The sequence below is a fragment of the Neodiprion virginianus genome, chromosome 4, assembly GCF_021901495.1.
Source record: "Neodiprion virginianus isolate iyNeoVirg1 chromosome 4, iyNeoVirg1.1, whole genome shotgun sequence".
Lineage (NCBI taxonomy): Eukaryota > Metazoa > Arthropoda > Insecta > Hymenoptera > Diprionidae > Neodiprion > Neodiprion virginianus.
This window is the reverse complement of record NC_060880.1, coordinates 34,763,895-34,789,406: the sequence shown is the minus strand read 5'-3', so window position 1 is coordinate 34,789,406 and position 25,512 is coordinate 34,763,895. Positions and strand designations below refer to the sequence as shown.

At 45.8% G+C, this 25,512-nt stretch overlaps 1 protein-coding gene across 7 annotated transcripts in view; it reads left to right on the top strand.

Annotated features, from left to right (window-relative positions):
• LOC124302987 (polypyrimidine tract-binding protein 1) overlaps positions 1 to 25,512 on the top strand; it is a 350,109-nt gene that overhangs the window by 248,464 nt on the left and 76,133 nt on the right. For all 7 annotated transcript variants that reach the window (XM_046759630.1, XM_046759627.1, XM_046759629.1 and 4 more), the window contains one exon: positions 19,764 to 19,868. In XM_046759630.1, the coding sequence (XP_046615586.1) occupies positions 19,764 to 19,868 (105 nt within the window). The remainder of the gene's footprint in view (positions 1 to 19,763; positions 19,869 to 25,512) is intronic.

Below are 25,512 nucleotides of genomic sequence, written 5' to 3'. Positions count from 1 at the left end.
GGCCCGTCCGTACATCTGCCGATCCCCCGCGGCAGCGGCGGCGGCAATCGCTCTGATTCTGGTCCTGAATGGATGCGAAAAGTGGAGGAATATCCATCCCTAAGTGTTGCCTGTGGCATGGCGCATCCATCCTCGGGAGTTTGGTTGGGGTGAGGTGAGGGATTGCCGGATGCTCGCCACGCGCCTCGACTAATTCGACGAAATAAATAATCGATGACGACGCGGTAATATGAATCGCCTCATCGCGTGCCTCGCCATTTATTCCGGCTCACCGAAGCTCGTCTCTTCTCTTGCATTTCGTACGATACGTAGCGAACAATTCGGGGAAATCGAGACTTTTGACATCGCCTGTAACCAGCCGACTACCATGACCACCGTGACAAGCCGACTCTTCAGTTATTCGCCGCTCACGCCCGTTTGCACGAGTGTCATCCGTTTTGGCTGGTATAATTACGTTATCAGTGACAGACAAAGCTGGATAGAAAGGAGAGCAGTCACCGATCAACCTGCCTGTCTCCCTCTCTCTCTCTCTCTCTCTCCCCCTCCCGCCAACGATAGAGAGTAATCTGCGCAACCTAACTCATTCCCTCCTTTCCTCTTTCTCTCTCTCTCTCTCTAATTCTCTCTGCAGTGCAACCGTATCGAGTGTTCTCACTCCAGTGTATCTCTCGCTGCTTCCATTGCCCCGGGTCGTCGTTTTCCCTCTTGAAAATAGCCCGGAGATCATCTTTCGCCAGAATTAGTTTCGACGTAAATTCCCCTCGGGATTGAATCCTTAAACGCTGTTCCACGTGACTTGTGCTTTTACTAATCCCCCGTTTCTTTTCTCTTCGGTGCGCTTATAATCAATCCATTTGCCCTGCGCTGCAGTATTTCATGCCGTTAAATGGGTTGGTAAACGGGTTTAGGTATGTCCTTACGAGTACGGGTATATCGAATTAAACTTGCGAACGTTTTTACGTTGGTAAAGTACGTGTAGTAAATCTTGGAGGGATAGATAATTGGCGCTGATCGACGATGTGGGAGCGGAGAAGACAGACGAGGAACGTAGTTTACTGATAATTGATACCGAGAAACCCTTGGGGAAGAGGAAAAGAAGGAGAACTGTGACGTTGATGTGAAACTCAATACTTGACCTGGGCACAAAAACTAATTAGCAAGAAAGGTAAATAAGTGAGAAGTCAAGAGGGGTCGGGTGAATGTATCCTCAGACATTGTTCGTCTAATGTATATTTATTGTTTGCGCACTACGGCGAATGAAATACGACCAAGGTAAAAGAATCGCAAAAGAATTGTTTATCGGGCGTTCGGAGTTTATCATTCGTTACTTATTCTATCGGAACCAAAATTTTTCCTTCAACTTTGTCAACGCTTGTGGTCCCATCGCGGAACCGGGTGGAACGAGGCCGACGTAACTGCATCAAGAGAGGTGCAGAAGGACGAGGAGGAAGAGGAGAGGAGAGGAGAGGAAACGGGGCTGCCTTCGATAAACTTCAATAAGCTCGGCGTGGTGTGTAGTTTAGTTAAATTAGTGTTATAACTAATGGCGGCGAGGTGGCGGGGCGGCAAATGTTTCAGACGTCGAGCTGCTAGTGCCGCGCGTTAATTCAACCGTATTTACCGTGGCCGTTTGTTTATTATCTAGCCACTCATAATTTAAAGCCTTTATATTACCGACTCCCCATGTGTGCGCCTAATTAAAATCATATAATCAACGCGCGCTGCAATAGCATTGTGCATAGACGCGTATATTCGCCGCTATATTTCGGTTGCTGGATGATTATATCACCGTGCGACAGTGATCAAGAAACTTTTCATTCATTCGTTTTATTCACTTATTTTCCGTTCACCTGGTTATTCACGAGTTATCCATGCGTGGTATAATCAGAAAAGTCGCGTTACTCTCTGTCGCAACTCTGCTGTAATTATTCTTTCGTCAAACTCTCTCTCGAGATTAAAGAGTTTATTCTTTTTCTATTTCTACCTGCACCGATGATCTTATCTCTTCAAGGTTCAAAAGTTCAACAGTCACGCTGAAAACTCGGCGAGTTGTCGTTGTTGTTTCTTGCACGCGACAACTTATTCCTTTATAGTATATAGACACTAGTATACTGTATATATATATATATATATATACATATATATATATATATATATATATATATCTATATTTAATCGCATTATAATTGTACCAGTTTGTGCTTTGGCATATCAGCCAGTGTTGCTACAACATGGACCGTTTAGAGGGTCACTTCGCATTCAAAGTCACCCCGCATTTTGCCTGAGTAAAATCATTAAGCTAACCCCTGGATGCGCATTTTCGGGCAGTCCCGGGACTAAACTTGCAGGATTAAATACGTATCAAACAGAAGGATAGGAGAAAAAAAGTATCGGTAAAAATTATAGTATGTACTTGCGGTTCAACTCGAACTGACAATAGCTTACGCAAGGGACTCTAATTGACCAAATCGCAATTATGCCTTGTTACTTACAATTATACGTGGCTGAAACCCGGGAATTTCTCAAAGTTCACCGAACGCTTCGTTGCTGCTGCCTGCAGTTATTTTACGACCGATGGTTTTTCGATATTTCTACATTTCCATATCGTCCCTATTCTTTATTTTTATTTTATTTATTTTTTTTTTTTTTTTTTAATTAGCTTCCCGTACTCGCGGTAACTGTGAACGAGGGAAGATCGAGATAATTTATTGGTTTTGCGGTTATCTTCAGCACGGAATTACGCCGTGTTTTATATAAACTTGAATACTGGAAATGCCGAGAAAAAAAAAAGTTATAATCAAAGTGGGGGATAAAAAATGAAGTAAAATATGTATATCGCCACGCCGCCACAGCGAGACACGAAACATTTGTCCCAGGGTGAATTCTCGCTGTATCCTCCCCCGCTCATCTTCTCCTCATCTCTTTTCTCCTCTCTCATCTCTTTGCACGTGGTAATAAACCTGTCCGACTGACAGGTCGGTAGATTGGAAAATTGTTATTTTCCCTCTTTCTCTTTCTTTCTCACACTCGTTTCGTCGGTGCTCTTTTTTTCACGCCTTCTATCTAGCTAGCTTCGTTTCAGCCCATCTTCGCATCAAGAAATACGCCGCCGAAGACGCAATGCGAGACAAGTCTTTGTGCATCGGGTGATTTTTCATAAAGCTTATACTCGCTTGTACCGTGTAGATATACATGTGCGAAAATGTACAGCACAAAGGAGTAAACAAGACGTGGAAGACCGCAATTTCTTGGAATTTTCAATAACGCGTGTTCGCAAAAACTTTGGACGAACCTATTCGAAACCAAAGAAAAATTCACTGAATACACGCGGAGGCCGCAGCGGTAGATTGAAGCTGGTACTATAGTTGCTTAATCGATTCCTTTCAGCCCGGCGTGTAGATCTCGGTGAAAAGCTTTATGCTGAAAAGCTTTTTTTCGCGCCCTGTGCGTCGTGGGACACGCGAATCCAGCTCTGCCTGTAAACCAACAACAATTGAATCGTCGTTTAAGGATCCCGGGGTGGCACGCCGGGTTATTCTGTAACGTTGAAACAGTGTACCCGACATGCACTCGTAACACTTTCAACCGTTGCAAGATCTCTCTCTCAAAAGAAAAAAAGGAAAAGAAATGCCCTAAATTTCTTTATTCGCTCCTTGCGCCGTTTTTTCATCGAGCCGAAACTTCCATGTTACGTAGGTAGTTGTATAATACGAACCTCCTCGGAGCCCTGGCACACCCTCTGGTTTATTTATATTCATTTATTTATTTATTCATTTACTTATTTATATGGGTTAAATTCAACTGCTGCGCGACGCCTAACTGACTTGCGGAGCGAGTCAAACCCACGTGGAATGAAAATCGAAATCTAACAGAGAGGGGTGAAAAGGAGAATTTGGAATATACACTGACTGCGCTCCGGTTTCCAACTCTTTTCCCTCTCTTTCGTATATATATATGTATACACCGCGCCCATGCACATTCTCACACATCCTTTTATAGCCAACGCCCTTGCTGCATTCTTCACGGGGTATAAATTCGAGTTAATATTTCCCGCGAGGAACTGGGAAATGTATCATCCTTACGGTATTTATGTACACACGTACACACGGGTCTATGGAAAATAAATACACATACATGTGTACACACATGTCATACGTAAGTGTACAATATACATGTCGCGGGGGTAGAAAATGCCCGCGTCTGCTACCACGCGATATGATATGACACGATTTGGCACCCGAGGAAATCTCTTAGGAACCTTTTGTTATCAGCCTTTTCACTTGTCTCCGTATATTATATTACCCACGACCATATCTCTGCGTTTGGTACGTAGGTATGTACCTTTTACGTATATAAAATATGTACCTGTATCGTACACCTTGTCATCCCTTTCGTCCTGCCGTTTTTACATCTTCATATCACCGCCGCTGAAAGTCTCGTACACGTCTTTTTTACTCATCTGATTTCCCCTGACATTTTCGCAACGAATAAGTATATCATTTTTCCAATCACGTGTCGAGTTTCGAAGACCAGTCTCGTTCTTGATCAATAATCTCGTCGTTGTAAACTGAATGGATTTTTTTTTTTTCTCTTTTTTTATCGAGGTAAGAATTGTATAAGAGGAGAAAATACAAATCATGTTTATTGAATTTTATATTTTCTCAATTGACTCGGGAACGTTGAAAGCAACGGGTGACTCTGACGAGGAAGGGAAATTTCTATTTGCATAATCGTATCGTATCCGCATTTCTGATATTCACCCAGGGAGGAGGGTGGAAAAGGTCGGTTCACGAACGAGACTGCAGCAAGCCGTTATGCGTACAGCTTTGGTAAATTTATCGGGCCTCTTCGTCGTTCTCATAGGTAAATGTGCAAAGACCCCTTAGTTTTACTCGCAGGGTTGGACGCTGGCCTAAAGGGGATATTCGGGTAAGAACGGGTGAACTGTTGGAAGTGCGCTGTTCAGGAGCAGCAAAGGAGGAGCGCCGGAGGCGAAACGGAGAGAGAATCTCTACTTAACCAATAACTATGTGCTGGGTTCGGGGAGATAGCAAAGCTATCGATTGTCCTCCGGGACTTTATAACCATTTGGGTAAAAATAATACAATACTAAAGTGATAAAAACACGTAAAGAAAAGTTAAACGAACGATGGACGCGATGCGATATGGCTACTGGCACCTTCTATCCTTCCAACGCAAGAGGGTGAGATTAAGCCCTCTGCGCTGCAGGGTCGGTAAGAAGTACCTAGCCTTATATATCTATACTACTTTGTACCTCCGGCGCGAGAGAGAAACGCCCTCGAAAGCTCACCCGCACTTTACAAACTAACTTGATTTACTCAATTTCCATATTTATATCTGAACGAACCCCATCCAGTCGTCCCTTCGTACCGTCCGACAGTCCATCCATCCATCCATCCATCCATCCATCCATCCATCCGTCTGTCTATACGACGTGTCGCGTAGAGTCTGCTGTGAAGAGATTTTGCCAAAAATTTATTGCCCCTTTTCAATTACATCGTCGACAATTTTTTCGACCGTAATATTCAAACCGTGAACTTATTTACGATTATACTCAAAACGATTGTCAAATAATTTGCGAACGTTTGGCGGAGTCAAGTTATTTTTTTCACTGTAACTTTATGCTATACTTTATTAGATCTAGTGAAATTTCATTCGCTGACATAACTCCGAGTGTGAATCATGACCTGAATCGCGATGCCGGATTGCGCGACGCTGTTTTGTATAATGAAATTGCACGTAAATTGAATAGGTCGGGCCGGCACGCGATCGCAAATTATCGTAATTGATGTTATCAGATGTTATTTCACCATTCGATCGACGTCACACTCGCGATACGTTTGCAGTTAGACTGTTACACATATTTGCATGGCCGAATTGGCGAAATAACAAAATCCCAGAAGCGTATAACCCGCTCAACATTGCTACTGGATCGTCGCAACTGCCTGTAAAATTATAATCTTCATTACGAAATTTCCCATATTTTCGGTGAAAGTTGACAAAAAAATAAAACCATCCGTCAACTTGTATTTTCTTTGGAAATTCCTGAGCGTGGAATTTGACCTTATTGAAAATGATAAAAGCGTGACTGTGTCGTAACCCTTTCTTCTGACACCCTAATTGAGTTCCATTTCGTGTCATCCGATCCCTCGGTGCGGTACTTTCACCTGCCTACGTCCAATATTTGCCCACAGAACCGCCCTCGAATAGCTCTGCCCCTTAAATGGGATGTTAAGTAAAATTCGTCACGCGTATAACCGGCCGATTTTCACTTAATATTTACTCACGCCCGCGGTATTTATGCTACGTCGAAAATTTGCACGTTTTACAGCTAGCTCCGGTTGCCGATTGGAAATTTAATGAACGCAGTTATACTTCACATGTGTACACATAATTATATTCATTTCGGATCTCGAGGAAATAAAGTTATCGTCACGTTTAACATACCTGTTTATTTCTGTGTAAATATTCAACGAATCGAAGTAATTATCGTTATTGACTCGTGTGTTTGTTTTTCTTCAACGTCATACACGGATTGATTTATCAGCCTTTAATCTCTGATCTGATCAATCGTAATATGAACCTCCGAGCATGATATTTCCCAAGTATTATTCGGTAAAAGTATATTTAAAAAAAAAGTATCATCCTTTGACGGTTACAATTCGAAATAAAATGTCTATCAATAATCGATGCGACGTTTCGACTATTTCGTCTTGTTCGCAACCGTGTACAACACGAAGCATCAGCAGCAGCAGCAGCAAGAAAGCAGTACCACTTGAATCTTCGGTCGTAAAATAGATTTATATGTAGTATACGGAGAGGTAGCTGGTTTGGGTGGGTGGGAAGGAAGCGAGTTACGTAGGCGTGAGACGAGTTCAAGAATTACGGTGACGTTATCGAATTTTCACAGGGGAAGCACTCGTGCCTTGTATAATATGTATATACAACAAGTAAAATTTTATTAATATTTAACGCTGCACTCACTCAGCTCCTGGCATCAGCGACGGCGCGTGTTGGTTCTCTTTAACCTCCTCCACCTCCACCTCCACCTCCACCTCCACCTCCACCTCCACCTCCACCCCCTCCTCGTCCTCCTCCTCCAGAGTCGTAGACACAAGGAGAAAACCGTGGAAAGAGAACGACGCGCGGCGCCGCGACGCCTGCGAGTCATTCGAACGGCAAACGAGCGAGCGTGGGAGACTCGTCGCGTTAATAGATTCCCTTTGCGGGGCTTTAATGCACCTTCTCACCCCCGCATCAAGCCTTATTGTAGGCGGCAGGGGGTATATGTTACATTTTCCAGGAAAACATCACCGGCAAGCCGCGTGGTGCCGTGCCGTTAATACTATTCGGCGAATATAACTCGAACCTGGGGTAGACGACCTTTTTTTCCTAGCTGCCAACGGCTTCGAAATTACCGCTCCACCTCCTCGTTATTTTCGCTTAGCGGTTTCATCGGTCCAGATACATCTCGCTTTTTTTTCCCCGCTTTGAGGATTCTTCAGTAATTGAAAACAATCCTTCATCTATCGCCTCTTCCGGGTTCGCCTTGCACCGCGCTACTCCTCGACCCTCCCTCCCTCCACCCCGTTTGTTATTTCGCCAAGTTTACGAACTAATCTTGGATATATCGCGCCGTATTGGCTTCCCCCGGGTATACGCGGGGGGGTTGAAAGGGGGAGGGAGGGGACCCTCACACGCCCCACCCTGTAGCCCGCTGCGCTAAGCCCTATCTTAGGATTCTCCGCGTTATACGTACGGAGGACGCGACGGAATTTCTCTGCTTTCGCTTCCACCACGTATGTGTATATATATATATATACTCGCGCACACACACATAGACAGAAACACGTACGGATGTATAGTTATAACTACCCAGCTGAGATGCCGAGACACTGGAAGGGTTGGCGTCGGGGGTGGGGGGTGGGGGGTTGAAGGCAACGTGTCCTATTAGCCCCACTAATCCCGCTAACCTCGGGAACTAAGCTGAGCTTAGCTTAGCTCTGCTGAGCGCTTATTAAACGACAAACGTTATTCCTTATCGAAGCGCAGGCGAGTCTTTGGGTATAGGTGCGGAAGTGCATGTTTTTGGTCAAGGATCAGTTTCAACAAACCAGGCGAAAGAGAAGCGAAAACCGTTTTAAAAATTTCTCACGGTATAGGTAGATATTTGTGACGAATGAATGTTATTGTAACTTGAGAAATAAATTTCAGCAAATTTGAGCTAACCAAAGATGTGAAGAATTTGAGGAACGATTTTAAAATTTTTTTATAGGACGGCCAAAATGAAAAAAAAAAAGAGAAAAAGTAACATAGATACATCATTTTCGCATGTACTTTTATAACTGAGCCATAACGGTTCAGGCCGATACGACGGACTGAAAACACCAAAGTTACGACGTCGCCCATGCTCAGATATGTCCTATATACGTGTAGCAAAATCACTGTAATTCGGTTAACCGTAACATTCGTGATCGTAACTTTTAACAACGAATAAAAGATACATAATAATTATTTCAACTCGCACCACGAAACGCGCACGTTTTCATTCGTAAATAAATTCCGGGATCAAGATACCAATCGATGATATCGCTGTCAATTCCACCGTTAGGGAGGAATCATTCGATTTGCAAAAGAACGAAACGTGCCAGGGTATAACGCATGTTTTTATATCTTCACCGTAACCCTGAGGAGAAAACAAATAGGAAGTCTGGAGAATCGAGAGAACGATTACCGTAATGCGTCAGGCGTGTGCGGATCCGCGTCGTTGTTTGTTATTCCACGTCCCTAACCGTCATGGCGGCACGGCACGACGAAATGTCTCAATTCATAACGCATCAGACGCGTTCGAGCTTAAAAATTGAACGACGTACCCGACGCGTAACCCACTGCGAACAAGTGTCCAGCTTCGTCTGCAGGGAAACGCCGGAGCTTTAAGGCCAAGGCCTTCGGGACGAGTTGTTCGGGCCCTTGTTTGACCGTGATATTACGTGGCCTGAGGCCTGTGTACACACCGTGAGGCATGTGTGTATACATTGTTACATTTCCCAGCGGTAGGTGACTGTGGCATGCACACGCGGAGGCATTCCTCTTTGCCCAAATTTACGCATTTCGTAAAAAACCAGCGTGAAGGGGGGAGATTTTGCCGAGGGTTAGGGATATCGATTTCCCCCTACCGGGGCAACGAAATCTTGACGAATTCGTCGCGTGACGGATCGCGCGGCGCGGTGGCCGTTTGTTGTACCGCATACGTCGCAAGCTGTGCTTTAGCTGCTCGCTTGGGTCGGATTATTCCGGGCGAATCGCGTGTCGCGAGACGACGCGAACCTACGAGACGACATCGAGGGGGCAAGGACGATGCGATTAGGTACGCGCGTTTATCTATTCAAACATTACCGGTGCCGTGGCGTGAGCTTTGGGTCAACAAACAATGGTCGATAATCACCATTCGACGCATATAATCGATTTACGGGACGCCGTGTGGCGCTGCTCACGCAGCCCCATTCAGTCCTTTCCCCTTGGATTCGCCCTCATGGCCGCGTACCACTTGTGGCCGGAGATAACAATTGTTATTGTATACGTGTGTATAACAACAATGCGAGAAGTCAATAGAGCAGGAAACGAGAGATTATTGTTTCGGTAATAACGATGCGGTGGAAATCGTCGATGTGCCGGATGCAAGCCTTTCTTTTCCAATCTACGATAGAACGGGCGTGGAGGCGGCGGCTCGCAAGTTCTCTTTCAATTTAACTAACGGCTAAACTAAAATCACTTTATTGGCAGATATAGGCGGAGGATTTCGCGAAACGAAACGAATCTTCCTCTGATTGCTAAAGTATCAGCTGCAGCTGTGCAACGCGAATGAATAAAGTTAAACACCGATAACAATTAAACCGATGTGTAGACGCGATTGTTTTGCAATTGCGATGAAGTGAAAAGTTCAGCCAGGTTCCTTTATGTAGCCTTATATAGTCTTTCCAACTACTTGCGCGCGATAATTTGTTTAACGAGACGGGGAAAGTCGTTCAATGGAAAAACGTCGATTGCAAATCGCACCGGTGGTAAACACGTTCGTACCTACCGCAGTCGTCTAAGAATTTTTACGAAAGCTGTGCTTGCGTGTAATTTAGCGACCTATTTATTCATCGGCCGATATTCGTCGCCTGATGGGCTTCGGCTGTAGGCTTTTACGCGCTGTATCAACTTCTGAAATTTCGGCCAACTTTGTCGTCGCGGTAGGCAGCCGGAAAGGAAAACGTTGCAGCGTGAGGTAAACAGAAACCGTCTCGTCTTATGGAAGCTGGAAACAGAACAAGAATACAGAATCGAGAGGGGAACCCGGAGTGCGAAAACTTTTGATAACACTTGCAAATTGCTTTCGAAAATAGAATAACAATTCAATTCCAGTGCGCGCGGTGGTTGACTGAAGACGAACGAGTGAAACGAGGCGGGGTTTCGAGGGTGCAGAGGTTGGAGTGTGGCGAAGTTGTCCCGGGAGCTGGAGGAGGAAGGCTGGGAAAAGGTTGGGAAAAGTGGTAACGCCGGAGAATAAAAGGGAAGAAAAAGGCTCGCGCAGAACTGCGGGAGCAGAGAGGAAATTAGAAAAAGAAAGGCACGGCTCGAGCTAGACGAGCGAGGGAGACAAAAGGTGTAGGCGCCAGAATGGTTATGTGCGCTCTTCTCCTCCTCGTCCTCCTCTTCTTCTTCTTCTTCTTCGCGGTGTGCCAATCTTAGTCAACATCCGGCCTCGAGATCCGACTTCCGCCGAGCGGGGCAAAGGCTGAAAATGTCCCTTCCACTTTTCCGTCATCTTCAGCAGCAGCAGCAGAAGCTCACCTTGTTTCCAAGACTGATGGTCTTTTCCAGTCGAAAGGACGGCGTTGAGAACGAGATTATTTCACTCAACTAGCGGAATATTATCCCGGTTTTCTATTCCTTTATGACTGTTTCGGTTCGGCGACGCTGTTGCAGTTTGTCCTATCGAGGTTACGTCAAGATTTTTGAGGACCTTACACAGTGTCCGTCGACATCGACTTTCATGTACAGGCGTACTCAGGTATTCAACCTTAAAACATCGCGAAGCGAGGGAATTGAATTTAACGCCACGTTCCGGGGGTCGTTGAATGGTCAATAAAAGGATGCGATGCGGTATGGCGCCGGCTTGCGAATCCCATTTTTGTTCAGGATCTTCGCGCGATCTCTTCGAGCTGATAAATAGATGAGACGAGGTAATAAATACCAGAGTATTTGTCGGCGGTGGGATATTTGAATAAAATGGAAAGAGGGAGGGAGGAGGAACAGTGGCATATATATACATATACATGTATATACATATACATAGTACACAGGCTTGTAAGACAGCAGAATTAAAACGGAAAGACTGCTCTCGCTAATTGGCATTTCAGGCATCCATATATATAACTTGGATGTGGTTTCATCCAACCCCTCGCAGATGATCGATAACCGCGAAGCAGAGAGGAGTTTTCAGTAATCGCTCGACACGACGGTGACTTGCGAGTCCCTGCAGGGAACCAGGGAAGAGTTTTCGGAAACCGCTTAACGAATTGGCGTCGTCCTGGAAGATATTCCGAATGGGACTTCTGCCTCCTCAGGGACGCACTTCTTACCGTTTCGCCCCGAAGTAACATGCAGTGCTCTCGGTTTACGGCTCGGGTGTAAATTATTCCACCAATTCGTTCAGAAGTAAGTTTCCTGCCCTCCCGTTCTGCCCTTCGAGTCCCCCTCCCCTCCCCCCTTCCCTAACCAGCCTCTTGCCTCTTGCTCTTCCCGGCGTATCTTAGTCGGGCGAAGCGCGAAATGTTTCCAGTTGGATATAACCAAGTTCTCTCTGTTTGCTCGCCGCAACTCGAAAACTCAAATACTCAGGCAGGCAGAGAAGCGTGAAAAACGAATTCCTCTGTTATGCGACGAGGCTGGAGAACCTTTTCCTTTCACCGAGAGCGAACCGTCGGGCATACCTAATATCGATCGAACGGCAAATTCATTGCGCTGCGTTTCGACGCTTTAAGAGGAAGTCGAAGTGGATGTGAATGTGAATGTGAATGTGGAACTGGAAGTGAGTCCGGGGGGAAGGAAATGGGTGCGAGGTGACACCCGCACCTTCGTTCTTACTTGAAGATTCCTAAATGGAGATACGTGTCGGAACGTTCCCCAGATCTGTTTCGATTTTCTTTTAATTCTTTTTCTTCCCCATCCCAAGCACCACTTTCGTCATTCTTTTCTCCCGACCCCGTCATCTCCTGTTCCTCATTCGCAGCTCCTCCTCACACGGTCCAACAAATCGGTGGAAGCCTTATCGAGTTAGTCCCAGGCTCTGGCAACTTTGTTCTTACGCAGCTACGCCACCCAACTTCATGAATTTCAAAACAATACCAACAGCTCCGAATATACGCATACAAGAATACACACGGACGAGTAGATGAGACTGGAGACGAGCTTTTTTCATTCTCTCTCATCTCCCCTTTTCCTTTAAGAGTTAGGGTATCCGTCGGGGGTGGCGGGGCTGGGGGAAGGGTGCTCGCTGTTGCATGCCCCGAGTATTTTCCACTTAAGGGAATGTTTTTTGATCACCGTCGATAATGCGCGAGAAGAAAATTTCTTTTATCTCGCGAGATTTTACGCCGAACGAAGCGGTGCTTCTCCCCACCCCCCTCTTTTATCCCCCTTACCGCAACAGTTGCCGGGGTGGAGCAAGTCCGCGTCGTCGGATTATATAGGGTAGGATATACCTCACCGTTCAATTCAGTCTTCCGGATCGGTCAAACGATATCTTCTTTCGACTGATTCGAACGCAAATGATATAGATTCGCGAATCCCGTTAGGGAAAAGCCCCGGGTATGTCTGGACTTTAAACGATTCAACGCTCGACCGGGTAACGATTATATATAAGAGATGGTTTCGACGAACGCTGCCTTTCATGCCCCGTTGACTGGCTAATTCCCCTTCTTCTCAAACTGCCACCCCAACCCGCCGCGGGGGTTGTCTTGCGGTTGAATAATTTGCTCCTTCCGAGCACCAAATACCGCATGCCCTCAGCCTCCCATCATTGGCAGGCTAGCAGCAGCGATGCGTTGATACGCAGTTGTTGCCTTGCGCTACGCGCTGCAGTTTCTCGTCCGCCGAGACAAGGTGCATGCATCAAAAGCTCACTCTCTCTCTCTCTCTCTATCTATCTATCTATCTATCGATACCATATTCTCCCGCGGGATACGTGCCGTGTCCTCCTCTTCCTTGTGCAGGACTGTTAAACCTTCTTGTATGCACTGGGAGTATAAAGCTACGCGCGATTTACTGTCTCCCGGTATACGCGGTACATACACGTATGCCTATAGTCGATGTTCGCTCGAAGTACCCCAGAAGCTTTGCTGAGCAGAACGAAGAGTAAAAGAGCGGGAGGAGGAAAAGCGGCGGCACACGGCACTCTGTGGCCTGCACGCTATTACCGAGCGTTTCCTCTCTCCTGGTTGGGGTGGGGAAGAGACGCGTCTGCGAACCGCAACCTTCCACGATCCACCTTTTCTAAGGTGGCTTAGCGCCACCTGCCCCTTCCCTCCTCCCCTACCCCTCCCCTTGTCGCCGATTCACCCGCCCTCCAAATGGCGGAGAGTAATTCTCCAAATTACTCCGGGCAATTTTCTCCACCAAAGATTCTTCCGGCTTCACTTCATCCGCACGGCACCCTAAGTCCCACTCGCACCCTCTCAGCCACCCCGTTTTCATCCTATTCCCAACCGCCTCTGCATGGTAGCTTCTTAAACGAGTATCCTAGCACACTATTCCAACGGTACTAAATATACGAATCCCGGCTTTACTCTATATCTGACTTGGGATAATTTTGCCAATTCACACACCGGTGGAAATCTCCTCCTTCGCCTTCTTCGTCTTCTCCACCTTTTTATCACATGGATGAAATTGTTGCTGATATAATAAGCCGAGGATTTACGATCTGCATATAGTTGTAAGACCCTGTACGATTCGCAGTGTCGTTTCATCTCATACATAAACATATATATATATATATATATATACATATTTACATGTATTCATCGAAGTACCAGTAGTCTAGTCGAGATATGAACACATTTGGCACATCACTGATCAGGATATAGTCACACATTGGAAGAAGGAGAAAAATACGCTCCAGCAACCGCAGTTTCCTCTTCACCCTCCACTAAGCCGCGCTACAATGTAAAGGAAGTTTGCAACCCCTGACGGTGGCGTTTAGCTATTCGAGTCAACCCTGGGGAATTAATAACGCGACGTCGGCGCTAGCGATCAAAACGTAGATCGAGGATTCCGACGATTGCGGATTTACTTTGTCCCCTTGGTCTCGATGTCCTTTTTTCCCGAGGATTTAGTCTGACCCGCAAGCTATCAGGTGTAAGTACTTTTGTAACCTGTAGATACCCGTTGCACAGTAGTCAAAGCCCCACTTCGTTAGCGGACAGGCTCAAGTTCCTCGCCAGGTCGTGATCGCGTCTATGATCATTGGAATATAATGAGGCATCGCGTCTCTTCTCCGAATATCGTAATAATTCGAGATACTCAAACACGACGCAAAGATGGCTGGTAGAAGAGGATTTTCGACATACAGAGATAATAGGCAGATCCCGTAACTATCGTACCCGCTTCGTTACGCCACGTATTCCATTACACGCCCGCCGCTATTACATTAATGGTTATTATAATTACACTCAATACCTGCGTACGCGCCGCTGCAAGTCCATGTAGCCGTGCGTTAATGAGAGTAATTAAAGCTCTGCACATTAATTAAAAAGTACCACCCAAGTCGGACCTTTGTCATTTCGTTCGGTATACATCCAGGACTCTGCCTGTCCTTCGCCCTGACGCTGCAAACTTAACCCCCGTAACTCCGCGAATCCTTGCTTCAGTTTACTATAAATTCGCTGCTCTTGTTCCGTCTCTCCCTCTCTCTCTCTCTCTTTCTCTTCTCGCCAACTAACTCTCTTTGGTAAAAAGAGAACGCGGCGAGGGGTTCGCAGTCTCGGGTTCGCAACGTCACGCAATTGCGCCCGGTGTTTGGATAGCGGATAGCGTTGGGCTGCTTCGCACAATCTAAAACGTTTAATCGTCTAACTTGGAGTGTCTTTCGTATTATTTCCATAAAATCTCGAAACCCCGAGATCCGCCGTTGCCCCCCTCGATCCTTCTTTGCCGAGACGGGGCAACGGCGAGAGCGAGGTATAATCCTATCCATAAAACAGAATGATCTCCGAGGAGAAACACCACCGATGAGCGTCTCGGTGCTGCGGAGTATCCTTGGGCCAATGCTACCTACCTTCAAACACCCGACTAACGCCTTATATTCTACCAAAGCCCATCCATCTTAGGAGGCGATAACCGTTTGTCCCCCACCTTATCCGGTCCTCTTTCTCCCTCTGCTTCTGCTTCCCATCGCATGCTCGCGAGACCGTCTTACAGATAATATCATTTCAGTATAATCATTCTTCCGTGTAGTCAAAGGTGGCAATCCGAGGTCATATTACGCACCCTGTACCAACGAATGCGGTGTACAGTCTTTGTTACCCGAATTTCAATCTCGCCCGCGTACAGATGATTCAGAGTTCACGTAAGGCATTGCAAATTCTTGAGCCGGATGATTATGATGATGCGGTAGGAAGGATAAGTGGAGAAGAGACGAGCAGCGGGAGAAAAGGGGAAACAGAGCGTGAATCCAGCTAGTTAGAAATTTCCTAACTAGTGGTATAGCGGCTGGTAGATGCGGATGGAACGGCTTCCAAAGCTCGGACTACGCGACGTGGAATGTCGGGATAGGGGGTGAAAAGCTTTAGCCATTTCTGCAGCAGGAAAACGTCCAGGACAATGCCGTTGACAATGTCACACCCACCCACGTAACGTATAACGTTATACACCGAACTCAAAGCGCTTTCGCGGTTATGGAGTTTGGCGTCGCGCCTCCCGATCCTCAGTCGGGAAAATCTTCCGCGTGATTACGCCACCGCTCGCTTCTGCAACGTGTGAATAAATTTTGTATCTCATAGACGCGAAAATCCAACGGCGATGTTTAAACTTCCTCTGTATATCCCTGCTCTTCATCTTCGTCGTTGCAGCGCGACAAAAATTCAGTCTGGACTTTGTGGAGCTTGTGGAAAACAAATAATTGACAAAAAGCATGATGTGGGCAAAGAAAAACATATCGCCGATTTGCTGGTGCGGAGGAAAAATTATGAAGAGTACCGTCTCGTATCTAACAAGGACGCACCCGAGGAGTAACCCACCGATTTTCTTCGTTTTGTGATATATTTTACAGTATATCAGAAAACATTGGATACGTATTTTTTTACGCGCCAATTCAGTCTTTCAAAGGATAAAAATCGCCCCTTAAGATTACCCCAAGAATCGATATTTTAGAATCTCTCAGTTTCTCGACAAAACTAATCGCACATAATTCACTGTTCAACTAACCGAAAATACGACGCAGCGTTTTCATCGTCAAGAGTTGCGTCCCCTATTTCGTTTTAGGGTAACTTAGGGTACGGTTTTGTCCCTCGAACGGCCGAATCAACGCGTCAAAAAATGCGTGTCCAATGTATATCGATGCGTTACACCGTGTCACGCAATGAAGAAAATCGTTGAGGTACACCTCGGGTACTTTGCTTGTGAGAACCCTTATCGGGTTATGCTTAGGTACGTACAATATACATATGATGCCTGGGTTATGAGCGATATTTCCCGACCGTTCGCCGTCGAGAGTGGTGGTTCCCCATGCTCGTATCCCGGATCCGGCCACCAGCTAGCCTGCCTCCCTGCTGCCTCCAGGGCCGAGCAGAGTGCCACTTTCGTCCCAAGTTCCGTGTACGCGAAGACTATGGTCCATTAAAAAGAACGCAGCGCTTAAAGCGCCGTAGACTGCGAGGGGTGAGGGGGGCAGAAAGGGCTCATCGCGCAACGGTGTATTTTTCTCCTTGAGAAGTAAATTCTACGTGCCCTCTGGCTCCCTTTATCTCTCCCTCTCTTTCTATCTCTCCGCCCCCCCCCCCCTCCCCCCATCTTCTCCGGTCCCTCTCGACGAGAATCGTGTATTATTTATTTCTCCTGGACGTATGGATTACGGGTACGAGTAGCAGTCGTTCGAGTCACGGTTCTCCCCTTCATCCTCCCCGCAGGCCTTATTCTATCCTCCTCGCTATTCTCCAGCTGGAGCTCAGTCGAATTTCTAAGAACCAACCTCACTCTTAGGTCTCTCAGCTTCAGGGATAAGCCCTCGAAGACCGCATCGCACAGTGGAGGAGGATCCTTACGACTCCTTTTTTCTCCTATTTTTATTCTGTTTCTTCTTCTTCTTCTTCTTCTTCTACTGCTACTTTTTGTACTTGTGTCCACCCCGTTTGTTCGGTAAGTGGTATGAAATCTGTCCGTCTTGAAGGGTAAACTGTAAACCGTACCCGTAGAAAACGGATTATCAACACGTAAAAATGCCTGAATGCAACGGTTTGCAGTTTGATGTATCAGAGAAATACCACGTGTTTCTATATTGTACCACTCGCGTTTCAACAATAAATCCCGTCGCTTACAACTTGCGCCAAGCTGATCCTAACCGAGCCGATAAGCTGATTTTAGGACGCGGTTTCGTTTGAGGAAAATTGTAGCGAAGGTAAAGTCGCGTTCGCTCGATCCTTTAACGCCGGTGGCTGGTGGATCTCTCGTGTTTTTTGAGGATGCCTGTAAAAGCAGTAGCAACGCGGTGCTTACGCGGCGATTGTACAGCCATTTGCGGAGAGGGTGAAATCCTCGACCTAGAGAACAAATAGATAATTGTGCCCCGTTCCCTGTATACGTATACTTACCATCCGTCGTACCTTACACCTGGCTAATTCCCTTGCTGCGCAGCCTTTTCTCCCGATGGCTTCCAACAACCAACAACGAAGCCAGTCACGCAACGTTGTTTTAGGCCTAGACGAACAAAGACACGCGAGTTTATGGATGTATATCCCTGCAGTGTTGTTGTTTGATCTTTTCACCACACTCGACTACGGCGACTACACACCTTACATACCTTCGGTGTAAGATTATAGCGAAGCGTGCTATCTTCGGCGTCTCTAAGCTTTCTTCGGCACACAACAAACATCTCATAACGAAGAAGAAAACTCGGCTGGTGCAAAGGGGCAAAGGCGAACTTTGCGAGAAGCGCGAAAAGCGGTGCCAAGGGATGTTTATTCACTATGAAATACGCTTAGCGTCGTATCTGTTGTGTATATACGCGTTTTTTTTTAATCCTAGTGAAACTACCCGTGCGAACACAAAGTGCAGTATACGGTGAGTCGATGGGTGGTTGCCGATGTCGAGTCGACGCGGGGATGACATATTAAAAAGTATAAAGTACCGAGTAGAGGTATCGTATGAGGACATTTCTCCTCGGACTGGTTCTCTTTCGAACATTTGCGGTGGTGTTACGTGAGAAAAACCCCGCTACAATTTCCTCGTATATGTCTTGAAGAACTCTGCACAGCAGGTATAAGACGAGAGAACACTGTATAAAGGGAATGTCGTGAATGCGTCGCGAGCGAGAAACGGCCTGAGACATTATCATTGAAACATGATGAAAGAAGGTCCGAGAAGGCAAAGGATTTTTCTTTCCACACAGACCGAGAGTGGTTCGTCTTCTCTGTCTCTCTCCCCCCCTTCGTATCTCTTGCCGATTTTGCATAGCCAACAGACGGAAAATCTGTGTAACACCCAGCGTTGTTACTTAACGAAATATCATCACCCTCCTTTCCCTCAATGCGGGACACCGGTAACTTTGGGATTAAGCCACCCAGGCTCCGCGTTTAATTAACGCCAAACTTAATTACGTATCGATTATTAGTTGGGTCGCGTGCCTATGAAATTCAAGGATCATACCTTTCGGAGGTGGGTACAACGCACACCCAACGAAGGGATACCCAGTCCTACTGGAAATAGTTTCGTGAGAATATCCACCGCGCAATATTAACCAAAGTTGACCTCACTCCGCCGCCGTAATTATAATATACATACTTGTTCCGGCGACATGGGCTACGTCTCGCTATTCTGGATTACGAACTATTTGTTGCGCTGGGACTTGCGACGTTAGATTGGTATATTTAACCGTTGCCCACGATCCGTACGGATATACGAAGTTCAATTTTATTGATAGCAATTTGATCGTAATATTTTTCAATATTCTTCGACGAAGCGATTTCCAGACTTTTCATTCGTCTTCCTTCAACAAATATTGCAATTTTTCAATACTCCTGGTAAACCTGATGCATCCGCTGCAATACGGTAGATAAAAGTACAGAGTTTGCTGCAACAGCGGTCTCTCGTTCTTCTACGCGCTGCCGGATGAAACGCTGAATAACTTCGCGCTACACTCGTTCAAGATTCCCGGTATTTGAAAAATCTACGGGTACGTCGTTGAACGTTTCCTCAATGACGTACAAATATTTGCCAATGCAGTTTGGGCGCAAGCTTGATGAAATCTACAGAAAGATAACGAAATTAAAGGTTGTGTAGAAAGCACCTTTGTAACTGTTCGATAACGGTTTTAATTTCTCCGGCTATTTGGTGTGGCGCCGGGGAAAAAGGTGATAAATGTAATGGAGCTTTTTGAACACTGCCAAATCCCGCGGAGTGCCGTCTCATCGTGTATGATTGAACACGGTGATCCCGAATGAAACGTCGAGACTAAAACGTATCGTTTTTTCTTTGTGTGTTCTCAGAGAGGAAGCGACGAACTTTTGTCACAAAGCGGAGCCGTCAGTAATGGTGCGGCAATGAGCCCTCAACCGCATCACGCCGCGGACAACAACAATGACGCTAAGAAGGTGAGTCCCTTTTCTGATTGAAAAAATATTTAAAACGTCACGAACAAAACGACAAAAAGAGAAAAAAAAATAAAAATAAAAAGAAAAAGAAACAACGAACAAACAAAAAAACAAAAAAAAAAAAAAAAAAAAAAAGAGAGAATGTGAGAAAATGAAGTAGAAAGAAGGAAGAGGAAAGAAAACAAACAAAACAATGGAAGAAAGCTCTCGGCCTCTGTCCCTTTGTTCGTTTCTTTGTTCATCAACTTTTCGCGCGAGACCGGAAGCTGAAGTGTTGTTCATTTCACACGGTGGGTATAGTGGGTATGTAGGTACATAGGTACATAAAACGACAGCCTTGGCCTGACAAGTGTGTCGGGCGACGGAGGTGAAGATCCTGAGCGAGGAGAGTCATAGATCAACCTGGAAGGGAAGGAAGGAAAAGGAGCGAGGGAGCGAAGCCTGCTGCAACCCCGATACGTATGACTTTTTTGACGCTCGCGTCTACGCCGAGTTCCCGGTACATATATCACCACCCTCGCCTCGCGGACGGTTGTCTTTGTATCCATGAGAGATCTGCCAGGTGCCGCGTCGTCGTTCCGTAACTCCCTTCGCTCCGAGTCTGACGAGTGAATGGACCGTCGCCTAGAAATCCCAAAAGGTGCGACCCGACGAGGGTGTAAGTACATACATACCTACCTACCTAACCGTTACGACGGGTGTCAAAAGTGAAAATGTCACGGAGGGCGCTGTCTCGTCGTCGATAAATTTATGTGCCGAGGCCTCGATCACCCCCAAACTTTCCTTTTCGTCCCCTCTAACGTTGAACGGCGCCCCGTCTCCGTATACTTTTACCCCGCGAAACTCGCGACGCACGGTGCGTTACTCCATTATATATATATATATATATATATATGTGTGTGTGTGCGTAATATGTATACGTATACGTATACATTACCTGCACAAGTTTTTACTTCGACCTTAAATTTGCAAACTTTTCTTGACAACTTCGCGTCAACGACAGATAGGCATATATTTTTCCCCTTCGTCGTCGAGTTTACCGTATACACGTGGCTGAGAATAAAATATTACCACCCACCTCCGGTATTACGGTAAGGTAGTACCTACGTGTAGTGCTGATCGGGAACGAGCACCAACATTGACGCTTGAACCGACTCCAGCTTTACTTGCCCCCCCCCCCCCCCCCCCCCCCCCCACACACACAGCGTTAAAAAGCTGAGAGACTTTCTTTTTTTTTACCGTTCGCGACTCGGTCTCTGCCTTCCAATCAAAGAACCGAATCGTCAACCGTGGTTAATTCAGTGTTGTGCAGTTCTGCAACAGTACAGGTACCTACGTGTCGAGGGGCGAATGTGGCCGGGATTTCATGCCGTAGGTTCAAGGGTCCTGACGAAATAACTAGTGGGCTCGAAACCTTTGACCACTAGTCCGCGCGGAACTCGCCTGCAATAAGAATTAATCGCTCGTTTGATCTCTATGCATAGTGCATCGCGCGTTTCACCGGCGCTAGGTGCAGTTTGGACGTTTGTTGGCGCCCATTATCTCGGCCATGCGTAAATATTTCACGCTGTATTAACCGTCAAATCGCTCTCTCCAAAACATCGGGTAACGGTGGAACGGGACTGCAGCCACCGAATGCAACGCGGCCCCCAGTGCATTAGGTCGGAACACATATCTAATACGTTGTGCGGTAATCATCCCGAAACGATTATGCGGAGTTCAATCGAAATCCCGGACGTTGCTCCGAATTGCCGTTTCCATTATCCGCGTCTTTATTTTATTTTATTTATTTTTCTTTATTCCCTCTCACAGCTCGTCAGTTTATTCGCACTGCACCGTTCTAGCGATAACAACGCCGACGACTCGGCAGTCGGAATGACGTCTCGTATAAACTTTTGGTAAAATATCAGCGCAGTTTCAAAGCGCGGTAACTGAAAGCTTTGTCACTGGATTCCACATTCCGTGTCGGCATTAGATGCCCAGATGTTTATTGCACGTATACATACAACGTTCTCGAATTTAAAGTGGGTATACATACTGCAGCTCGTTTGATATTTTTTATTTTTTTATTTTTTTTTTCTTTTCTTTTTTTTCAACTCTCCGTTACACAACCGGAGTCGGACAGTCGTTGGAGGATTCGGCTTCTATGTACCGGGTAAAATAGCATCGGTCTAATTTCAAATAACGAGAATTTCGATCGGAAACGATACACCGGGGTAATAAAATTACGCAATTGGCATCAAGAACCGGTAGATAGCCGCGTTAGGCGATCCTCTCTTTTTTTTTCGCTAGAGACAGGAAACTCGTTACAGTGATAATCTTTATTTTCAAAACCCGCACGGGTCACTCACAGTCGGCCTAGTTTTTACGGGAAACAAAAGCGAGAGAGAGAGAGAGAGAGAGAGAGTTTGTTCTTTTTTCTTTCCGCATCAATATTATTTTCCCCTCTTTTCTATCGTGGCATCCTCCGGATTAATAGCCGACAGACGCGGCGACCGATATCCGGACCCGGCGCGGGTTGGGGGAGAAGAGCCTGAGACCGTTTCCAATGTGGAAATCTCGGCCGAATCGATTCTCTGGGTTGAAACGATGGTGGCTGCCTGCCTGCAGTTGTGTGTCCCTCTTGTTCCGTACTTAGCCTACCAACTCTGCATTTCCAACAATCGGAAGAGGAGAATGAGGAGGAAGAGGAGGAGGAGGAGGTGCAACGCCGTTCTAGAATTTCTCCGACGACACGGACTGCGTTCGCTGCTATACATACCTATATATTATACAATATATATATATATATATACCCGTCTCCGAATGTCAAATTTACAACGGTAGTCCATAACTTGGGAGCCAAAGTCACATCTTTGTTCGCGGTTTAACGTCACGCCGTTTGACATCGGCACGTCTTGGCTAACGGGGCTGAAACTTTACGAGCCGCTCCCTCGGGAAGCTCGCGAACCAACTGAAAACTGATATTCAAAACACGGATACGATAATATATTCTCCCACAAACGGAAGAGAACGTCGCTAAAAGAGCTGCCGTTGTCTGCCGTTCGTCCAACGATTTTCTCCTTTTTTTTTGGTTCACGTGACATTTTAGAGAATTTGACGCGGGAACGCGGGACGTTTTTCAGTGTCGAATGCGGGGCTCTGATAGTTGGTTAGCCTTTGGTCAAGCCGGTCTGGCTCGTTGAAACCGTATGGAAAGTCGAAAAGGCAGAAAACCGTGAAATCCCGAAACGGCTGATCGCTTATAGATCGATCCAACCGGCGCTGCACGACTGAATGGGCTTTGTCGAGATTCTGATGGTCCCAGATTAGGCGCCTATTCGATACACACTCCACCATTTTCTCGATTAGTTGCTGCAGCGTTTCACGGGACCAGCGGCGATCTATACCTATATACGCATAACGTCCGGATCTAGTCGCGCGGCTATTGGAAATTTTGGAATTCATACCCTGTGTAACACAAGAGTAGTCGATACCTGACGTACGTCGCTATGGTAATAATACCACTCCGTTGTTCACTCGGAATATCAGCTCTTAATAAAGTCACCGGATTACAGTTCGAGTTTTTTTTTTTATTTTATTTATTTTTTTTATCCTGTCATTCCACGTGTAGATTGCAAATGTGAAGGCAATATAATAGGTCGTTTCTTTCTTCGTCACTTTTTTTTCTGTCTTCTTTTACGTATACAAACTCGTGGAAATCTATTTCAGTTTCCTTGATAATTTTACATCGCAGACTGACAGATGTTCGGCGTCGGGTTCAATTAATTATCGATTAATTATAGAGAGAACGGTTTTAAATCTCCCCGTGCACTGCAACTGTCGAAAAATTACAAACGAAACCTACGGTTAATTGGTAAAAGATTTTACCGTCATCTACGTAGATTTTCTAATTTTTCGTTAATAATTTTCCAACTTTCTTTTTCATTTGTATCTAGATAAATAAATTTATAAATTCAAAAGAAACGCTCTTAACTTGTGTGTTTAACAAATTCAAAGGCAATGCAGCTTCAGGGCATGAGATACTCGGTACAAAGTAAGAACTTGTACAAAAGTATAATCAAAGTTTTCAATTATATTAAACATATAACTTGAGAATAAAAAAAAAAAAAAAAAAAAAAAAAAAAACGAAAACGTCACTCATTCCGACGTGGAGTCAGATATAAACGAGAAAATATCATTGTCCCGCAATTATTCTCCGTGCGCAAGGTCTCTTCGCTGAAGAGTAAACTTGGTCACGAGTGCTCTCTTGCCTCTGGTCAAGCTTTTTTATCTCGTTTAAAACCAAAACTTGAAACATATTTCACGGAATAAAGTAAGGAAAAGAAAAGATGCCGACACTCACGGAACATTCAGCCGTCCTGCGATAAAGTTTGAAAATTGAAGAAAAAATAGAATCTCTGTAATTAAAGCCGGCGGTAATCTTCTCTCAAGTTATGCATGTCACGGTTGGCAAGGAATGAGCCATTAAATTTTGACGGTTGTGAGGATTAGTCGATGCGAACAAACCCTGGTGTGTTACTACCGTAGTATAAGCGAGTCGTAGGTACGTACGTACGTACATAGGTGGTATTAATTTCACGTCTTTTACGTCTTGTAAACCTGAACCTAAAACCGAATCTCGACGAAGAAGCGATTCGGTGTTCGACTCGTGTTGCGTGAAATTGTACACTCTGTCACGTTTATTGCTTATGAGATCGACGCAACCGCATATGTCGGCTCTCTAGAATTGGCTCGTCTGCTATCTCTTGTCCCACCCCGTATAGAATCGTTAAAATTTCAACGACTAACGCCGTCCGCGCCGTTAGACGACGACGACGTCGACGACGACTGTGCCATGACGCGAAGACCTCCGTCTCTCCGCTCCCGGTTCTCGATACAGTTATTTACATCCCAGTGCAGTGTGTTATATATGGTAAAAAAAATAACAATGGTTATAACAAACAAGATTCCACGATATACAAGAGAATCTCGGACAATCTGCCAAGTATGCCGACGACTCGTTCCTCGGAATGTTCCTCGTGCAACGAATGTTCGTCAGAATGTCGGTTTGAAAATCTACTCCCTCGGCTATACACTTCGCTTTATTAGAAACGGTGCCGTTGCAAGCGCGCAAAGTATGCAAGTCTTACCCGGTAGGTACTTGCCGAACGGGATCGTGGATACTTTGGAGGAAAAAACTTTCCAGAATAGCTTTCACGGAAGTAATTATCGGTACAGAGTATGCCGTCACCAATACGAACTTCCGCTCTTCTCTAATCTCTTTGCAACGCGTACGGATTCTGCACTCGCGGAAGGTGGGAGAAGCTTGGGTGAAACAGGGTGAGTCGTAAAAGTTGATGAAAAAGATAGCGTGTCTTTGACGAAGCTAAATTCGGGGCTGAAAACGTTCGCAAGTTTTCTCTATTTCCCGCGAAAGTTTTTTGTGTCGAAATTGCGAGGTCTGCCGTATATCGGTGTGGACAAGAAGCCGTCTTTTCACTCCACAACGACTACCTTCGATCCGTGATAAGCGAACTTCGCAAAAGTGCACGAGAAGCGTCGCGACAAAAGCGCAGCGGCCGCTTCGCATAAACGACGTCCCGCATCGCCGAGACACTCAAAAAAGCGAAAGCTCAAAGTCCATTCGTAATGTTACTGCCGT